The sequence below is a fragment of the Ammospiza nelsoni genome, chromosome 9, assembly GCF_027579445.1.
Source record: "Ammospiza nelsoni isolate bAmmNel1 chromosome 9, bAmmNel1.pri, whole genome shotgun sequence".
Classification (NCBI taxonomy): domain Eukaryota; kingdom Metazoa; phylum Chordata; class Aves; order Passeriformes; family Passerellidae; genus Ammospiza; species Ammospiza nelsoni.
In genome coordinates this window covers 28,819,760-28,838,515 of record NC_080641.1, presented here as the reverse complement: position 1 = coordinate 28,838,515, position 18,756 = coordinate 28,819,760, and the positions used below count along the sequence as shown (strand labels likewise).

At 41.2% G+C, this 18,756-nt stretch overlaps 1 protein-coding gene across 1 annotated transcript in view; it reads left to right on the top strand.

Moving 5' to 3' along the window:
• Positions 1 to 9,879, top strand: part of SPATA6 (spermatogenesis associated 6) — a 35,637-nt gene extending 25,758 nt beyond the window's left edge. The window contains exons 11-13 of the mRNA XM_059478613.1: positions 2,216 to 2,315; positions 5,872 to 5,939; positions 9,683 to 9,879. Of these exons, the coding sequence (XP_059334596.1) occupies positions 2,216 to 2,315; positions 5,872 to 5,939; positions 9,683 to 9,863 (349 nt within the window). The 3' untranslated portion in view covers positions 9,864 to 9,879. The remainder of the gene's footprint in view (positions 1 to 2,215; positions 2,316 to 5,871; positions 5,940 to 9,682) is intronic.
• The last annotated feature ends 8,877 nt before the right edge of the window (positions 9,880 to 18,756 follow it).

Sequence of the window (18,756 nt, the reverse complement as noted above, 5' to 3'; positions counted from 1 at the left end):
GCAGTCCCTTTCCCTTACCTCTCTTCCTTTAAAAAAAAAAAAAAAAGTGGGGTTTTTCTTCATAACACAGGTGGTAGAGCACATGCATTGTAATGCAGTACATCAAATGGGGTTTGACTGCATTAGGGGAAATGAACACTCCCCTCTGCTTAAGGGACTCACACTTCTGTTTCTTTAAAGGCAATGCTTTTCTCCCCTAACAAAATTCTCAAGCCATTTTACTTTCTTTTACAAGAAGTTAGGTGAAATCTTTTAGTGCAACAGATTGCTGGATTCTAGTATGCAAAACAATTGCACAGCATGAATTTGCTGTACATGCTCTTGGGTTTGGAATCAATTATAAAATTCTCAGGACAGTCATTTGAATTCTGTAGGCAGCTTGGTGAAAATTGCTGCTTGTAGTGATCCAAGGATAAATAACAATAAAATCATTAGAAACGTGGGAATACATCCCCATATAGTTTATATGTTATATACTTCCAATATTGTGTCATTTCTTGGCACCCTTTCCTGAAGAAAAATAGAAGCATTTTCAAGTAGGTGAATTGATTTAAAGAAACTCATAAATAAGCTGAAAATACTGGTGCTGTTTAGAACAAAGAGAGAGATATTTTGGACATACAAACAACAATAAGTGAATCCAAATAAGTTGCTTAGATAAAAGAATATAGGAGAAGATTACTCAAAAGCAGAAAACTGGTCTCTTTCTAGTTATATTTCAGTCTCTGTCTCTGGTAATAAAAGGAATTATCCAAAAGATTGCAAAGAACTCTATGCCCTGCCTGCAACCTTCAAGATAATTTGTCACTACCCACTTTTGGGATCCTGCTTCCATTAATTTTTACATTGCCAGGCTGCTTGTTTAGCACTGAAGCTTTCTCTGTGTACTTGGTTTGTTCTTTTTGAAAGGAGCTGAGCAGTTCCTTGGCTGTATTGAAATTTCTGGAGGCTAGGTGAAGGTGAACTGAGCCAGGCACGATCAGACTGGGGATTTGAGAGCGATAAGACTGGATAATGCAGGGAATGTGGTAGCTGGGAGAGAGGAGGGCAGAAAAGCTGGCAAACTGTGGAATCTCAGCCCTCAGAGTCATGCTGTTTCTGCACTGCATCAAATTTGGGAAGCCACCAAAGCCCTTCAGTGCTCCTGGTGCTCCTGCTGCAGGCAGGGGATGGCAGCTCCGCGCTGCTGCTGTTCCCAGCTCAGATTGCAGAGCCTGCCCTGCCAGCTCCCAGCTCACCAGTGACCCGTGCTCACATTGGCATGATGCCACATCAGGAGCTTTTCTGGGTGCCAAGTCAAGCTCTCAGAGCTTGGGCAACATTGAAATGAAGATGCACAATCTTCATTTGGTGCTCTCTTTCCAGTGTGATGAGCTTGTGTAAGTAAGCATTTCATAACTTCCCTCCAATTATTCTTTCCTTCTGTTGATGTCTCTCTTTAAAAAAAATACATTTTTAATGTAATAACATAGTTGGCATGTAAACAATCATATTCTCAAAATTTTTGTTGCCTCCCTTAAGAAACCGAGAATAATTATTGATATGAAATTTCTGTCAGTTTCTGAACTTTCTCAGAAGGATGAGCTTCTGAGAAGAATGAGGGGCTTTTTTTAGTAAAGTGGAAAAAAGTAATGCAAAACATAACAAGATAAAATCCAAAAGTTGCTGTTTGGTTTAAATTACTCATACCAAGCAAGCTACCTACATAGTTTTTAATATTAAAAAAAATTAAAACCAAACTTAAATTTCTTGTGAAATAAAGACTGCAACTGCTAGTGTTTGACTCCATGTGTTTTCCAATTTGCGTGCATTGGGGTTACCTTCCTTTTGATTTATTCCAGGGAAAAGAACTTCATGTGTGCAACACTTCCTTTAAAGAGAGGCAAATGAAACCTGATCACTGGGAATAGTATAGCTTTTTTTATTCTGCGGGGGCCACACAAACATTACAGAAATATTTCTCAAGTTACAAAATCATCAACATTTTCTGTTTTTCATCTTCTGTTGATGTTGTGGCTATTTATGTTTATGCACTGTTTATGCACTGCTTTTCTTTACTTGGACTCCAGAGGAGAAGAATCTAATTGAATCATTGTGTGTGTTCCAAATAGGAGGTAATACATGCTTCATAATTAAAAGGAAAAAGAAATCTGAATCATAGACTTTTTCCACAAGAAAATATTTCTTCACTTTGTTTTTCCTCTTCCTCTTGCAGATTTGGCACTGGTTGGCCTTCACCAGCAAATATTGATGAGATCCATAAAAGAGTGAAAAATATTTTAAGGACGCACAGAGCTAGACAGCGCCTCATATTTGTAAGTTTGACTGCAAACTCAATCTTTTCCCTTCTCCAAAATGGCTGAAAAAGAGAATTGTGCCTTGGATTTATTATAATGTTGTCCTTTGGGACAGCCTTGATTGTAGAAATATGGGTTTGGTGTGTGAGCTCAACTGTTTCACACTGATTTCAGAAGCCTCCTTATCTTTCACCTTTATGAAGTAGTACAGGCAACCCTCTCATGGCTTACTGAGAACAATTATATTCGAGTGTGGGATTTTTTTATATTCTGATTCTCCACTCCCAATTTAAGCAGAAAATGTTACAGATGTATAGAACATCAAGGCTTAACATGTTGTGCAGCTGCACATGAGCAGCTGCATGTATCCAGCTGTTTCTAGAGCTAATATTATTCTTCAGATGTGTGCTTTTTTTTTCCCTTAATTATCTGGCTTTCAATGAACAGAGCTCTTTATCTAATGAGATTACACCCAGGAACAGAGTATTTTACCTTTGATGAAATTTTGAGGTGTGGTTTTAGACAGACAAATTTTTCCTATTGTGATTTTGAGAAACACAGTTTCTCAAAAAAATGCCTGAGCATTGTACCAGCTGAATAAGAAGATTGTTCATCTGCAGAGAATTTAGAATCCTGAGTGTGAGGTGAGGCAAAAGAAAGGTAGGATAAAAAGGTTGTAAGGTTGAGAGATGATTATGATACAATGATCATAATGATGATTATGATATAAGATGATGAGGAGCTCTGGCAGTCTAACTCAGAAATGTTATTGATGGGGTAGAAGAGACATAAGTCTCCCAAAGTGGAGAAAGACAACTTTTTTTGCTTCAGTTTCTCTCTTAGAAAATAGAATGTTGACAGAAATCTGCTTTTGAATGTTGGTGCAATTTTAAGTTGCTACTGTCCCCAGCTGTCCACCTTTCCCCTCAGCTGCAGTTCCCTGTATCAGGTGGAGTGGGATAGAAAGTGTGGGAGCCCTGATGTCCCCCCCTCATATTCCCACAGCAAGGGCAGGTGCAGCTGGCTGGGATGGGGGACACCACTGGCTACAGGAAACCCATGGCAGAAATTGTCTTTGTGATCTTGATCCAGTCCTGCAAGATGGATTGAAGAACATCTGTCTTTGCTCTGAAGTCCTTATTTAGTTAGTTAGTTGTTTGTTTGCTTGTTTATTTATGTCCCCTGATTTAGTCATGTTGGGCAGCTCATTGTCTCACCTCATTCTCATTGTCTCACCTCATTCTCACTTAATCTGATTATTTTCTCATTTCTGTTCAATGTTCATTTTTAGCTTAGTTTTTGTGGGTTTTGTTTTTAACTCAGGAAAACCTTGTCTCATCCACACTAAGACTGTTTGATCTAGTTCATGCTGTACCTCCCTGAGTTATTATATGAATGTTATGATTTTGTGAGCTGCTGCCTCTCAAATAGAGGATTCCCATGACATTTTTCTGTTTCAGCCACTTAGAATGGGTAAAAATCATGTAAAATGCTCCCTTGATGTTTCAATGAATTTAAGATAACAAACTGGATTTCCTGATAGTCCAACACCTACATGTAATGAACACTTGCACAGTCTGAACCATCTCCAGTGGTTCTTAACTGCTTTCCTCAAACAGTAGACCATGACTTTATGATAAGAAAAGTTGGATGATTGGCTACATGGTCTCTCCATACAGTTAAAAAGACTCTGCAAACATTGTGGTGGAATTCTTGAATTGTGATATTTTCTGTTGGCTTTCTCTTGGTTCACCTTGTCACTTCTAGAATCAAACACTTGCTGAATCCTCACAGGGATTAATAAACAGAGACGATACTGTGTCCTCTTCTGTTGGAAAACCTTGTGTTTCTGGCCTAAAAAAATCCAGCTATTATGGTATTTAATTACCCATCTGATCAAACCAGTGCTGGCAAAGGACCATTTTTCTCACTTTGTTTTCTTCCACTGAGCAAAAGGAAGGCAAGGATGCTATAGAGAAGTCTTGTGGTGTCAGATAGTTGTATAGGGCTGGCTCATGAAAGCTGTGCTAACGCTAACAGCAGCTGACCTAATCAAAAAAGAAAAAAAAATATATGCTTGCAGTGAGTGCTTTAAAATACACCAAGATAGGTTGTGCTTCCCCACATGGCCCAAAATCGAGGCTGTGGTGTTGCTCAGCAGATGGCTGAGGTAAATTGGTCATCTTGAAAGTGAGGGAGTAGTAAAGCAAGTGTATTGGCAATGTGGTGAGCACATTCTGGCTCCAATCTAGATCCTCTTCAAACTTTGAAAGGTTAAAAAGTACCTCATATTCTGTTCCACTCCAAAGAGCCTAATACTAAATAACCACTCCCAGAAGCATACAGCTGTGTCTTCCAAAATTTCATTTTCATATTGCTCTGCAAAATAGTGTGACTGGAACCCTGCTGCAGATTCCTTGGGGTGTCCACTGTACCCTTCTGCTGTGACATTGTGACAGTATTGTAATGTTTCCATATTTTTTTTGCTTTCCAGAATATAATTTGCCTCTGGCAAATGCTGCAGAATTTTATTTACCACTGTACCCCATTTCCTCTTCAGTGCTTTGTAGTCTGTGACTGCTGAAGGAAGAGAGCTCTCCTGTTTACAAACACACTTATTACCTTGTATTTCACCACAATAAATTCTCTCAGGTTTTTCCTCATCCATATGCTGCTGTTCAGCTTGCTCTGCATCTTATTGCCATCTACCACTATATTTATTGTCTTTTCTCCCAGTTCTGTGTTGCCAGCAAGTGTGATTATTTTTACTGCAGTCTTTTTTCCAATTATTTCTCCTATAGCATGAAAGATGACTTTGTTTAGTAATCCTTACAGCGATTGACTTGTGCTGAAAGCATCACTTAATATCACCCCTTAAGCAGGGTCTTTGCACTTCAGAGTAGAGTGAACATGATTGTGTGTGCTGGAATTTCTACCATCCCATCTCAGGTGAGCAGCTGGCTCCCTCCACATGGGTGTTTTGTTTCTTTCTTACTTAAGAGGGCAAATTTGGGTTAATTAATGTCTAGATAGCGTTTGGAAGGTAAAACTGCATTCTAGCAACTGAGAATACCTGGCTGAAGGGTCATTAGGTGTATCAGATATTTTTTAAAGTTCAGTAAGCATGTATTCAAACTTGGATATGAAATTCAAGAACTGAGATGTGTGCAATGATTCTGCCTTGTAAAACACATGAGACAGATAACATAATATGTTTTAGGTGTTTTTCCCCTTTCCTGCAAGGAACACAAAAGCAGTAAGTAGTAGGTTTCATAGCATTTTGCCAATATGCTTATTGGGGTTTATTGAAGCTTTTGCTGTCTGCATAGTTCTCAAGATCTACACTGTCTAGAAATTCTTTCCAGTTTATTACCTGAAAATTATTAGCTGAATTGTGCTGAACTTAATTAAAAGTGTTCATGAATGGCATTTGGCTCATTACACTTTGTCCCTTTCTCCCCCAAGAAATGTAAGCACTTTAATAGTCCTCTAAATGGAAAGAAAGTATTTTTGAAATGAGATCATTGTAATCAGAAACCAAGGTAATGAGAATTTGATTTCTGGGTTTTTTTAGGATGATTTGCCTCAGACAAGAGAACCTACAGATAATAAGCCCTTAACTGTGAGTGAGCTGCGGAGCAGGTATGGAGTTTTTTTCTGACCAAGACAAAACAATCATACTCAGTATTGCCCTTTACATTTAGCTACAAATTTCTCTTCCCATTTTGAGCTTTGTCCTGTATTGCACAGGGAAAAGGTTTCAGGAGGTGTTACTCATACTAAGCTTTCTCACCTAAAAGCAAAATACACTTAAATTAATTGTGCCTTTGATGTTGTTTGGCACTGTGTCAGTATAGTCTTCATAAAACACTGGGTTTGGAACTGGACTTGGCTATAAAAATGATTCTTGGGCAGAGGTTTCTGGAATTTGTCAACCAGAGGGCAAATGTCACTTTTAAAATAATCACTTGGTTATTTTTCCTTTAAAACTATGGGAGTGCAAAAATAAATTTAAGTTTATTTAGTAATATGGTTTGAGGCTCAGCTTTTGGATTGTCCTTTTTTTGTTGTTGTTTTTGGTTTTTTTGGCAAAAGAGATATTTGAAAAAGAAAAGCATTTTCCAAAAAATACAGCAAATTTATATGGCATAGTTTAGTGATTCAGCATGCTGTATTTCAGAAGCTTTCTTGGAAACCTGAGATCTTATAAACCTGGTTTTTGTACATTAATTACTCTGTGTGCTCCTCACATACATGACCAAGGTTTAATTTGATAATTTACTGATAACATACCAATTAAATTGATTTTGATTACTTCTGTAGTAGAAGTTACCAATACTGATGTTCTGTATGTATGCACACAGCATTTTATACAATGTTTTGAGTACCTATTGGAGGAAAGATACTAAGTATTGGAAGTCTTTTTTGGACTCCTATGACTTTTCTGATTTTCTTTATATTAAAAGAGAAATCCTAGAACTGTGCTGCTATATTTGAGAGGTGTTGCCATTAGAAAAGGCTTTATTTTGATAGTTAATTATCACACACTGTTTTCTAACAATGGTGCCCCAAATCACCACTGTATACACCTGAAAGGAGGGTATTTCAATATGGGTACCATAACAAACTTCTTCTTGAAATTTATAAGCTCCAAAAAGTTCATTTCTGATTTGCTGTCTTCTTTAAAAATCCCTGTGATTTGTAATCCCCTCTGTGCAAGGGATTACTCCACCTTCCATATGGTTGTGAAGTTGCTGCTGCAGTTGTGTCTCCTGTACTGTGCTCACTCCTGTATTCTGTGTAGCCTTTCTGCTCCCTTATCCTTTGTCCTGACAGCTGGGGCAATTAAATTGTTTAGGATGTGTTTGTGAGAGAGAAAGTGCAAGTTTTTGTTTTGAGGCAGCTTTGGGAGTTTGAGATTTACGCTGAAACTGCAGACCATGAAAAAAAAGATGGAAAATAAACCTTAATACTCCCGAATCCTGAAGTGATGGGATATGAAGTGTGGCACTTGGGCTGGGAAAGGACTGCTCCTTGGGTTTAGAGGCCAGCAGCACTGGGGGTGAGACATAAAGGCCTCGAGGACAGTCACATTGCTGAGTGCTTGCCACAGTGCTCATAAACAGGATGCAAGGACAGAGAGAGTTCATGGAAGGACAGGGTACTGTCGACCAAGTGCTGGCAGTAAAGTGGATGGATGATTGAAAACCGCTGGGAGTAAGGAAAAGGTCTGTGTTTTGTGAAATATTTAGTATATGATTCACTCAGAAAAGAACTTCTGGGACTCTTAAAGGAGATGTATGAGGGAACAAAAGCATATGACAGGTATTTCAGAGCAGGGAGTTGCGTGCAGAAGTCCTGCTGTTAATATGATTTGTGAGTGTAATTCCCAGATTGCTTAGCTCAGGTTGTCAGCTGGTTTCCAGTTGAGACAGGAGAGAGAATCTTCCCTACCTTGGCTGTAGTTGTGTCCAGGTATCTCATGCACAAGGGGCTGGCTAATGGAAATGCATGAAAACACACAACCTCTCCAAAAAGAGAAGGGAAAATTAAGCCTTTTTACAAGTCTTTTTCAGTACCAGAATAAGGAACTTGTAGAAGTTACCCTTGGTTTTTGAGTCTTTACTGCAATTAAAGTGTTGAGGTTTGAGTGTCTTAAGGTAAATTCAGCTTTTAGGAGAAGAAAAGTACAAAGCTGCTGCTGGAAATGGATTCCGAGGAAAAGAGTGTCAGAGCTGTTTGTTGTATAGTTGCAAGTGCTGTTTCTGCTTGTTGGCCTGAGAATTCTCCATCAGAAGTGAGGTACCACAAACTGCAGGCAGGAGAAGGTGAAACTGCAGTTGTTGATGAGTCCCCAGGGTGTTGACTTGTCTGCATTTGACACCGGCCTGTATAGCTGCTCTGTTGATTTTAGTTGGTAGTTTAGTTTCTTTGTGTCCAAACTGTGAGGCACAATTATCTCAGGATGATAAACAGGTTTAAATTTGCTCCATGCCATTGACTGACTTTAAATGATGGATCCTTTTTGAATAAGTGTGGCCTTCCTCTCTTTTTAATGTTGGAGCCATACAAGAGGTCTTGTTTTATTTGGTGTAGGTTGGCATCACCCTAATATTTGAATGTAAGAAGTTTAAAAGCAAAAGTTGTTCCTTCTGTTGGTTTTTTTTTTCCATGGGACAGTAGAAGCTTAGAGATGTGAATTTAGAAAACTGATCCTACATCTTCCTCTTCTTCCCCTTTTCTGTTCTTCAGATGAAAACCTTGTGTTTTGATGCAGCTGAATACATGTATTCATGGATGTGGCCTAAGGTTTCTTTCAGTTTTGTCATATTTTGGCTGATACTAGCTTGAGGATGAAGTTTTAAGTACTGGTTTGATTGCAGAAGACACCACCATTAATAAATTACATGTATATAAGAACCTGTAAAGCTTCCCTGTGAAATGTAATCCATTTCCTAAGTGAAGATGGTCACCTTAAACTTCACATTTCCAGTTTCATTTCCCAGGGAACATTTGCAAAAGCTGAAGATAACTCAGTCCTAATTTTTAAGTGTCTAAAGTGCCTAAATCTCTGAGCAGATGTGAAAAATGTCATCTGAGTTGTAATTTTTTTCTAATGATTTTTGAGCTTCTTGTTTCATGCTTTATTACAGGGAAATTGCTCATTTAATTATATGACACAAACCTTTGTTTGGAAAGTGTCAAGAGGAAGCAGATAGTCATGATGTTGAGATATAAACTACTCAGACTTGTCAGTGTTTTGTAATGATTTGCAGAGTATAAATTTCACTTCATAGATCTCAGGAATAATTTCTCAAAGCAACTGAAAGATGAGCCTGTATTTGTGTTTAGTATTAAAACAGTGACACAGAAGATGGGGTGGGGAAGGAACCCTGGATTGCCACTATATCAAAATGTAGTTGGTAGAAAACTTAATCCATGATGCTTCCAATAGAGCACTTTACAGCTGCAACCACAGTAATTTAATATCCCCCTGATAGATTGTCTTCATATTGAAATAGCTGCTTGTGGTTACAATTTCACCTTCAAAGGACAGAAAAATCCTGCTGTGTTGCTCTTGCCTAGTCACACAGCCATCAAAAATACAGCAAAATTACTGCAGGTTCTCTGAAAAGTAATTCTATTTGGGGGCATTACAAAGTGTACTCAGATAAGTGGGGGAGAATTTGTGTGAATGAATAACATTGGGGGGATATGGGTGGTTCCCATTTCTTAAATGTAGCTGCAGTGCAGTTTTTATTTGGTTTGTGGAAGGTAATCCATGCTCAGCAGCTCTACATTGGTATTTCTGCTGGTTTTGTGCCACTGATCCCTCTTCCATATCTTCCTCTGATCATTGTTTCTTGTCTTCTTTCCTCTGACAGTTCTCCAGTGCAGCAGAACACTCCTGTTCTCTTGGACAGTGGTGAACGTTGGCCTGGTCCTGCAGCTGTGTACAAAGAGAAGCCTCACAGAGCAATCTTGGAGGAGAGTCTTGCAAAAATATATAGAGAGATGTATGAAAAAACTGCTGGTGGTGTTTCAGATCACAAAACACATTCCTGAAAGTAACTCACCTGAAAATGCATAGTATATAGTATTTGAAACTAAACCTATTTTTATACAACAATATTTGTACTCTATTTTTTAAGCTGTCTTAAGGGTGGGCAGGGTTTTGGAGAAATGGGGATTTGGCCTGGGCTGAAAAAAGGAAATAATTACATTTCATTCCCAGAAAAAGAAACAATAATCCCTAAGAAAAAAAACCCTCTACAATTAAGCAAGATGGTGTTGCTCCTTTGAGACTCTGAGCATAGAGTCATTTGAAGACTAAAATATCTGCTGGACATTCCTGTGTGACATCAACTCAGGTTTTAGCTGCAGCCAGTTCTCATTAAATATCTAAATCTATTTAGCAACTTTAACAGAATTGGTTGAAGAAGCAATATGTCCTGGTGGGCAGAGGGGGGACCTAGAGGGGAAGGTGAATGTGGGTGTTGGTTTAAAAGTGACCCACCTAGGACAAAGAGAATTGTTTTCCAGACAATTGCCTTTGAATAATTTTGGAGAATGGCACAAACTTTGGTACTGTAGGACCCATAGGCATGGATTTGAAGTAATTTTGAGCACCTTTAGTCACAAGTCTTCTAATACTGTGAGATTTTAAAAGAAAACCACGCAGCCCAGCAGCCTTTGTGTGACGTGAAAGGTCATCCTCACACAGCCTTTGCATTTGAAAGTTTCCACGTTCTCCTAAACGCAGCCATGACATTTGCCAATACACTTGTCATTTTAAAAATATGAATAAGAAAGAACTGTGCAGGGAGAAAGACCAGAGCTAGTCAGCAAGCTCCTTGTATTCTGTACAGGCCTCCTGAAATTCCTGCATCACAATCCCACCTAATTTGGAGCCTGTCCTTCCCGGTCTGCTGGGATCCCGTTGGCAGCAATCACTTCGTTTTTGCTAAAGGCCACCAAATGTTCATCAGCAGTTCGATGCTTTCCCCAGGGATGGAACCTTTTCAGCCTTGCACTGAGCAGATCCCACATTAGCAGACCAGGGCAAATTGCCCATCCATTGAAAAGCTGAATGTTTTAAAAGGGCAAGAGTGTCCATCTCCTGCTTCCCCCCAGAATGAGGAAAAAACAAATGCCTGTTCTGGCTGCCTCCCTCTCTGAGCAAACACAGGCAGCTCCACCGATGCCATTTTACCTGTTGTGATGAGAGAGAGGATAAAGCTAGCAGTACAGATGGCACAACATATGACTGGAACCTGCCAGCATGCCTACATAAACAAAAATTCAGTCTATTCTGCCTTCCCTCCTTTAATGCTGAGACAACATAATTGATTCGAGAGAGCGGTTGGTGAGCAATTCCGCTGGTGGGAGAGCACGTGGAGGGGCTGTGTGCTGCTGTTTCAGGCAAGGGCACTCTCAGAGGAAGCGTCTCACATACAGACATTTCTATTTCTTGTAACTGTTGGACAAGTTGAAGTGGATTAACACTGATAACTTCCTGTCCCTGCTGCCATTTAGCACATTAGTGCTTTCACAGGGCATTAGTGGCACCCTCTCATGACATGGAGAAGTGCTGAGTCACTCTGTGAGCTACCAGGACACTTTTTATTGCAGAAGGGAAAAGTAGAACTTGCCCAAGCTGTGTCCCTGAAGGCATGGAGGCCATGGAGGGTTGTGCTGCCAGGTCCTGGTGTTCACTGCCCTCTCCTGACCCCATGTTTGTCCACAAAGGAATAGTTTTCTTTCTGCTCAGAGGAGTGGCTGTGTTGAAGTAGATCCTAAATAGGTGGGGCAGATTCTGAGAAATACTTCCCAAGCTTTTGGCGTAAAATTAATCTGTTGAATCCTGAAGGGTTTTGAAGTTTCCTCTGTGTGTTTGAGCCATAAGATGCAGTGTTCTCCTGGCATCCTGCAATTTTCATTCAATATTCTCTGTGCATTCCCTCCCCAGTGTCACAGCTGAGTAAAAGTTAGTCTTCTGAAGATTGGCTGCTCCCCTTTGGCCTGATCTGGCTCCCTGACATAGAAAACCTCTTTGATTTTTCCCTCCCCAGCAATCCAGCAGATTTCAGTCCTGTTTGTTCACTGTGTGAGAAGGCCTGAATGCTGAGGGATTGTTGTGGGGTTTTTCTGTGTGTTTGATGAAGGACACAATTTGCCATGAACTGAATACACAAGGGGATGAGAAAGGTTGGGGGCCACTATAAAGTAGCAAGGTGGTGCTTTCAAAGGGTCCAAGGAATGGCTGGAGGATATCTATTTGATTCCCTAGCTAAAAAAGGAAGCATATGGTAATATGGCAACCTTCAGTTCTCATCAAAGATTAAAAATTTTTCAGCAAAGGTGAAAACTGGATGGGGGAAAAAAATGTCATTATTGAATTTTGACCAGTATGAATATTCTCAGTGTAGCCTTCTTCTGCAACATAGCATCAAATGGAGCAGACAGACTCTGAGTACCTCTGGCCCTGCTCCAGCAGGGAGGGAAATGTGTGTTCAGTGTCTCTCTGAATCAGCTGCTGCAGGAGATGTTCCTCTCCTGGGTCAGAGTCAAAGAGTGCTCTTTTCCAAGCACTGTGCTGGAAATCCAGTTTGGTAAATGGAAAACTTTCCTCTGGAATGTGACTTTGGACCCAAGTTACTCTGATCTGTCCCAATACCTTCAAGGCACTTTGTTTTCAGAGCATTTTCCCTTTCCCTGTTTGCTCAGGTGGCCCTGCCAGCCCACACAGCTCTGAGCATGGCTGCTGCTCTGCCCCTGCTGCCTGGGCAGGGGAGGTTCAGGCCCTGAACCAGCACAGCAAAAAGCTCTAATTGTTTCGTGCACCTTGCCTTCTAATACAATTTAAATCCCTTCTATCAAATGCAAATTTCTAGGTGCCTGAGTGGAGCTTTAAATAGCATTTTCTGTGCTCCTAACTTATCTTTTGCCATCCACAAAGTTCCAGTGACAGTGGGATGGCATAATTCCACCCCTGTCGTTTTAGCTCCTAAAGGAGAGCTGCCTACTCAAATCTGGCAATAATGGGCCAGATGAGGAGTGAATTGGTGCTTTTCTGTGGAGTCTGTGTCTCTCTTGCCCTCCCCAAGTTATTATAACCCACGGGTGTTCTCACCAAAAGCTGTTCAGCATCCAGTGATGCTTGCAGGATGCAATCAGTGCAATATTTTAATCACTTTCAGTTTAGTGAGTCAGACTCTGCTTCCTACTTGCTCTCTTCCATCTCTCCTATGAATAACTTGGTGCAGTTTAGGATCTTGGGCTGGCTTTAGACAAACTGCCTGCCTGTGTTCAGAAGAAATGCAAATCCATCCTTGGCTGACAGCAGCTGCTTTGGAAATCACTAAGCCATTGACCTGATGTGAATTAAAGGCAAAAATGTCAAACTCTTTAATGATTTGCCTTATCTAAGTTTTTGACTTAGAGGAAGAGAAGCTTAAATTGCTCCACTGAGGATAAGAAGCATAGGGATGGCTGGAGTGATGGGAACAGGTAGGAGCAGCTTTGTGAGATGGATGGGGAACAGTGTTTATGCTCCAAAGCTGAGCAGCTTGGGAAGTGATGAGGGCTGTTCTTCAGATTGTGCATCACATGTTTGAATTTTCCTGTTACTTCAGAGGCTGCCAAAATTATCAGGGGAGAAAAAAATCTACCTGGAGATGTTCAGAATCTATTTTTGGGGTAAAATAACAGAACATTTAGCTCGGCTCAGTATTAAATAGTCCTTTCCAAACGCCTTCTCTTTGTTACCTCAGCTGTAAAATGGGGAGTTTGTGCTCTGTTGAAGCTTAATTAAATGACTGTGAAGTGCTTTGGGATCCTGAGGTGAATGTTAAAGAAATTATTTTATGGAAGCCTGGCTGAAAAGTCCCATCTCATCTCCAGGTTACTAAAAGGCTTAATTTTAATTTTCCCAGGTTTATTATGTTTTAATCAGACAATTATTAAACAAATCTTAATCAGATTTAATAGATTTCTATCTTGATCAGAGAGGACTAGAAAAGATAATGAGCTGCTTTACTACATGTGCTCTTAGGAGCTAATCTTTGCAGTTGGTATCTTGCTCAGCTTCTGTCTCCTGCATGATCCAGGTTCATATCCTCACACTGATTGCTCTTATGATACCTTTTTTATCTTTTTTAAAATATAAATTATGTTTTTCATCCTGATGCCTTAGTGCTGTTTGCTCTGTGTACTAGCCAGCACTGTTAACATCTCTCACATCATTTATCCTCATCCTCTCCCCAGGAACAAAGGGTGCAATGTGACAGTGGGAAATTTTGTGTGGTGTGCCATGGGTTTGTCAGAGAAACCTGGAAGGAATCTGCCTTCCCACTCCATGTATTAGGAATAATTTGGTACGTAATTTTGCTCTTCCCAATTTTTAAGCTTGAAATGTTTTCTGAAACACTGAACTATGCAGCAGAATTCTCAGCCTTTCAGCAGTGGTCTCTTGCTGCATAAATCTGGACATGTGGAGTCTCTGGGTCACAGGAAAGGCCATGATGTTAATTACTCCAGTGGTCATGGAGTTATCATTATCAGGATGCTGAGAATTTCTCATGAGATTTGTTTGGTAATCAAGGAATTTGAGGAAACTCAAATCAATGAAATTGAGCCTCTGGGTGCCAGTGAGAACACTTGAAGCTGGGAGAGGACAGCACTTCTAGGGCTGATCTTGATGAGCTGCCTCCCTGACAGAAGGGGTGTCTGCCTTAGGTGATGTCTCTGGGAGCAGCAGGGAATTGCTCTTTGCCCAGATCCTTTCAGTTTCAACAAATGCAGCAGCCTTGTGGGAAGCTATTGAAGCCCCCAATATTCCTGTTCCCATTGTGTAGGAGCTGTTAAGCACAAGCCCCCTTGATTACTGTTGGCTTCTGCTGCTTTCCCCATGGAATTCAAAACATCATCAACCAAAGCCCTTCAAAGATGTGGCTGTAGCTCCTTTTATCAGTGTTGGCTTGCCAAAGGCATGGGGTTTGTTCCCATTTCATCTTTGTGAGAAATTCTCTGAAGTGTGGTAATAATTTGTCTGGATGGCAGCATAAAGGAACTGTAATCTTTCTCTTTGCTTGATCTATGTGGAGATTGTGCTTTTTCTTGGTGTGCATTTCCCTTCAATTCTGGGTGATTGCCTCTGGCCCAGCAGAGAGCTCCTGCAGCCTGAGCAGTGGGATCTGAGCCACCTTCTCACCTCCTCGGGGAAGGGAGCTTGCTGCTGCAAAACAACATCCCTCCTGGTTCATAAGGATTTGCTGATCCTGAGGAGACAGCACAAAGATTCTGTTCTGTGGCCAGACCTTTGCACAGCCCTGTGGAGCTGATGGCACGGAATGAAGAGAGCTTCCCACAGAGCAGGGTAGGAGTCTGGGAACAGAGAGTGTCATGCCATGAATTATGCACTTCTATGCCATGAGTTATCAGTGTAGGAAATAGCCTGGACAGCTCCTGAGTAACAAAAGCACCATTTACATCACTGAGTGGTGGTGAATTCTAATGCTTGTATTTGTACTGTCACCCTGACTGTAGCTGTAGGAACTGTTTCATTCAGGATTCCAGTAGTAAACACTTGCTAAGAGGTTGCTTTCCCTGCCTGCCTTGTTTTCACCACAGTCATCCAGTGTTTACACACATTTTAGCCTCTGTGCCATTTTTGAAGGCTTTATTTGTCTCATTTATGTTTCTGGTTTGGATAATACTTAAATATGAAATCCATCTGGGAAACATATTGTATATTCACGTCGAGGGGTAAAACCAGTTTTTAATTAAAATTTTATACAGCACTTGTATTTCACTTTGTCCTGTTTTATTATGAAACACTTCAATCTTCTTCCTAAAACACATATGTCTTGTGCGTTTCAAGATGTTCCTTGTTGCTCATGCAGAACCAGTTTGGGAGCTCTGTCAGCACAGTGCCATATGTTCTGGGCTTCATTTAGCTTCTCTGCCGTTTGTGGAGGCAGCAGATTGGATGGAATGCAGCTCAGCTCGGCTCCATTCTTCTCTTTGTAAACTTGTCAAGAGATAAAAAAAGCAGGGAGAAGGAAAACAAAGGAAAACACTGAATAATACTCGAGTGAGTTGAATTATCAAGAAGTTATGGGAATGTGGCCAATCAAAATTGAGGTTTCTCATGTTTTTGAGGATTTTCCTTAATTGCGGCTTTTGCAGAGCCTATAAATTGATGCATCCCTCGGTGCTACCCAGTCTTACACCCAAAACCTCACTGAAGATTGAGATATAACCTGAGTCATTTGGAAATGACAAGCATGAAGTGCTCGATTTTGCATTGATCTGATGGTTTAAATTAAAAAAGAAAAAAAAAAGTGAGTAGATTTCACAGAATATTCTGAGCTGGAAGGGACCCACGAGAACCATTGAGGCCAGCTCTGAAGTGTGTGGTTCATACAAGGATCAAAGCCTGCCCTCAGTGTTGTTGGCACCAAGCTCTGGAGCAGGAGCAGGTGGAGGGGTCCTGCTCCTCTTTGATGTCTTCTGGCTCTATGAGGGTCACATTCCCCTTTTTAAGTGCCTGGTATTGAAAAGAGAAAGCTCAAGAGTGATGGTGCCCTCCTGCTCAAGCAAACACACACAAACCCAAAGGAAGGTCATTTTTCTTACCAATCCATTCCTGTTTTTCCCTGTCCCCATCATCTGACCATGAACCAGTGGGTGCCATCAGCCTTTAATCCATGGCTTGTGTCATGGATTTAATTCACCAGCTGGTCACTGGCCATATCCAGGGGCTTCAGGCACTGCTCTGCCCTGCCCAGAGATTTCAGGACCACCACAGTGGCTTTGACAGAGGACCAGAGTATTTCTGTGATTCTGTAACTAGAGCTTAAAAACAAAACCAAACCCAAAAGAATAAGAAACTGGCAAAAAAAGAATCCATATTTCTCTGCCTCTCCTTTGCTGAGGTGTGAGGCTGGAGGGGAAGGGCACGAGCAGCTGCTTGATGTGGCTGTGGAGGAGAGGGAAACTTCTGCAGTCCTGACCTGAGGTCAGTCAGAAATCACCAGCTGGAGTGACATGAGTGTGAACCTGGTTGAAGTGACAGGCAGCTCAGCCCCTGGGACTCTATTTACATATGTTTAAAACAAACAAAAGAAAGCTGCCTTTGTTCCCCAGGAAAATCTGTTTACTTGGCATTCAACTCGTGTATAAGCTGGAAGTTCTTTTACAGAAGTAGAAACAAAGCGACTGACATTTCTGCTTTGATGTGAGGCTGCAGCTCAGATTTGATTTTGAAATATGAGAGTAAACTGAAACTACCTCCAATTTAAAGGTGGATTTTTAATGACCTTAAAAGTTTTGAGAAGTTTTTTTTTCCTCTTCCCTTCGGGACCAGAAAAAATTATAACAGTAATCTTACTCATAGCTGTAAGTCTACAGAGACAGTGGCTGTAGGTTAATGAAAAATTGACACTGCTACTTGCTGTGCTTCCAGCAGAATATTTTTTTACTTCCAACTGAAGTGAACTATTGCACTGTGTGAGCTGGTTATGAGTCTCACATATTAAACTGGATGCTGCTTTTGTGGAAGCCACAGGAGCAAGTCACAGAATAGCATTTCTGGTTGGAACACATGCTGCAGTATTTATTGGGTTGCCCTGGTCCTTCCTGCAGAAATAAAGAAATAAAGAATTTTAAAGAAATGAAGAATTAAAGGTTGCTGGGTTAGTGTAAACCAGAGAGGGGCAGAGGAACCATTCCCAATGATCTCCATCCCTGGTTCCCAGTGCAGTCAAGCAGCCCCATCACAGTCCAGCAGAGAAAGCTCAGAGCAGGAACAGGGTGTTGTGTGTGCAGATGTTCCTGTTTTGCACTGTTCCACCCCGCTGCTGTGGCACAGGGACTCCTTGGGGGACACCCTGTGGCTCACAGTTGTTCAAGTGCCCCCTGCAGTTTTTTTGGGAACAGCTTGTTCCTGGGCATCAGAAATGGCACCAACTCAGCAGCTGAGGCTGGCTTTGCTTCAGGCTCTGAGGATGTACTGACTGTTTGTTGTCCTTGGCATGGTGGTGCCATCTGGCCCTGCTTGGACAGCAGGGCTGTGATCCTGCACTGCCTGGCACTCCAGCTCCTGCTGCTGAGATCCTGGGCTGTGCTGGGATGGCAGCACTGGCAGCTGGGTGCCAGCCTGTGGCAGATGGAACAGCTTCAGCCACCCCTGAGAGCTGTGCTGGACAGGGACACACACAGCTGCTGGGATTGCTGTGAGACAAAGGGAGGGAAGGCATGGAGGTGGCTCCAGGCGTGATACAGGACCCCAAGGCAGGAATTACAGAGCCACTGGATGTCTGTAGGACTCCCTGCTCCCCTGGAAGGATTTTGGACCCGTAACAGTAGGAACGGAATTCTGATGGGTTCTTTCCAATAGGTATATTTATTGTTGATATTATTATTATTATTATTATTATTATTATTATTATTATTATTATTATTATTATTATTATTATTATTACTATTATTATTATTATTATTACTATTATTATTATTATTATTATTATTATTATTATGTTTTTATTATTTTTATTTTGTTATTTTACTCAAAAGGTGGGAAGGGAAATTTGGATAAGAGTGCAGAAGAAAGGAAACTAAACCATGTAAATTTAGTGAGTTTGTTTCTTTTCCTCCTGGGGAGCAGAAGGACAGAGGGGTGCTGGCACTCAGCCCACCTGTGCCCTCCTCTCCCTGAGATCCCCACCAGCTTTCCCCTGGTGGAGTTCCCTCCTGTGCTCCCTGCAGGAATCCCAGGAGATCCCAGGAGAGCTGGGATCCTGGTTAGGACCAACTTTAACTGAGGAACAGAGACCTCCAGCTGCAATTCCCATGGACAGGTGCCCATCTGTGCATGCCAAAGATGCTGTGGATGCCTCTCCCTCCTTGTCCCAGAGCTCCAGTGTGAGGAACCAGAGAATTCACAGTGCCCTGTTTG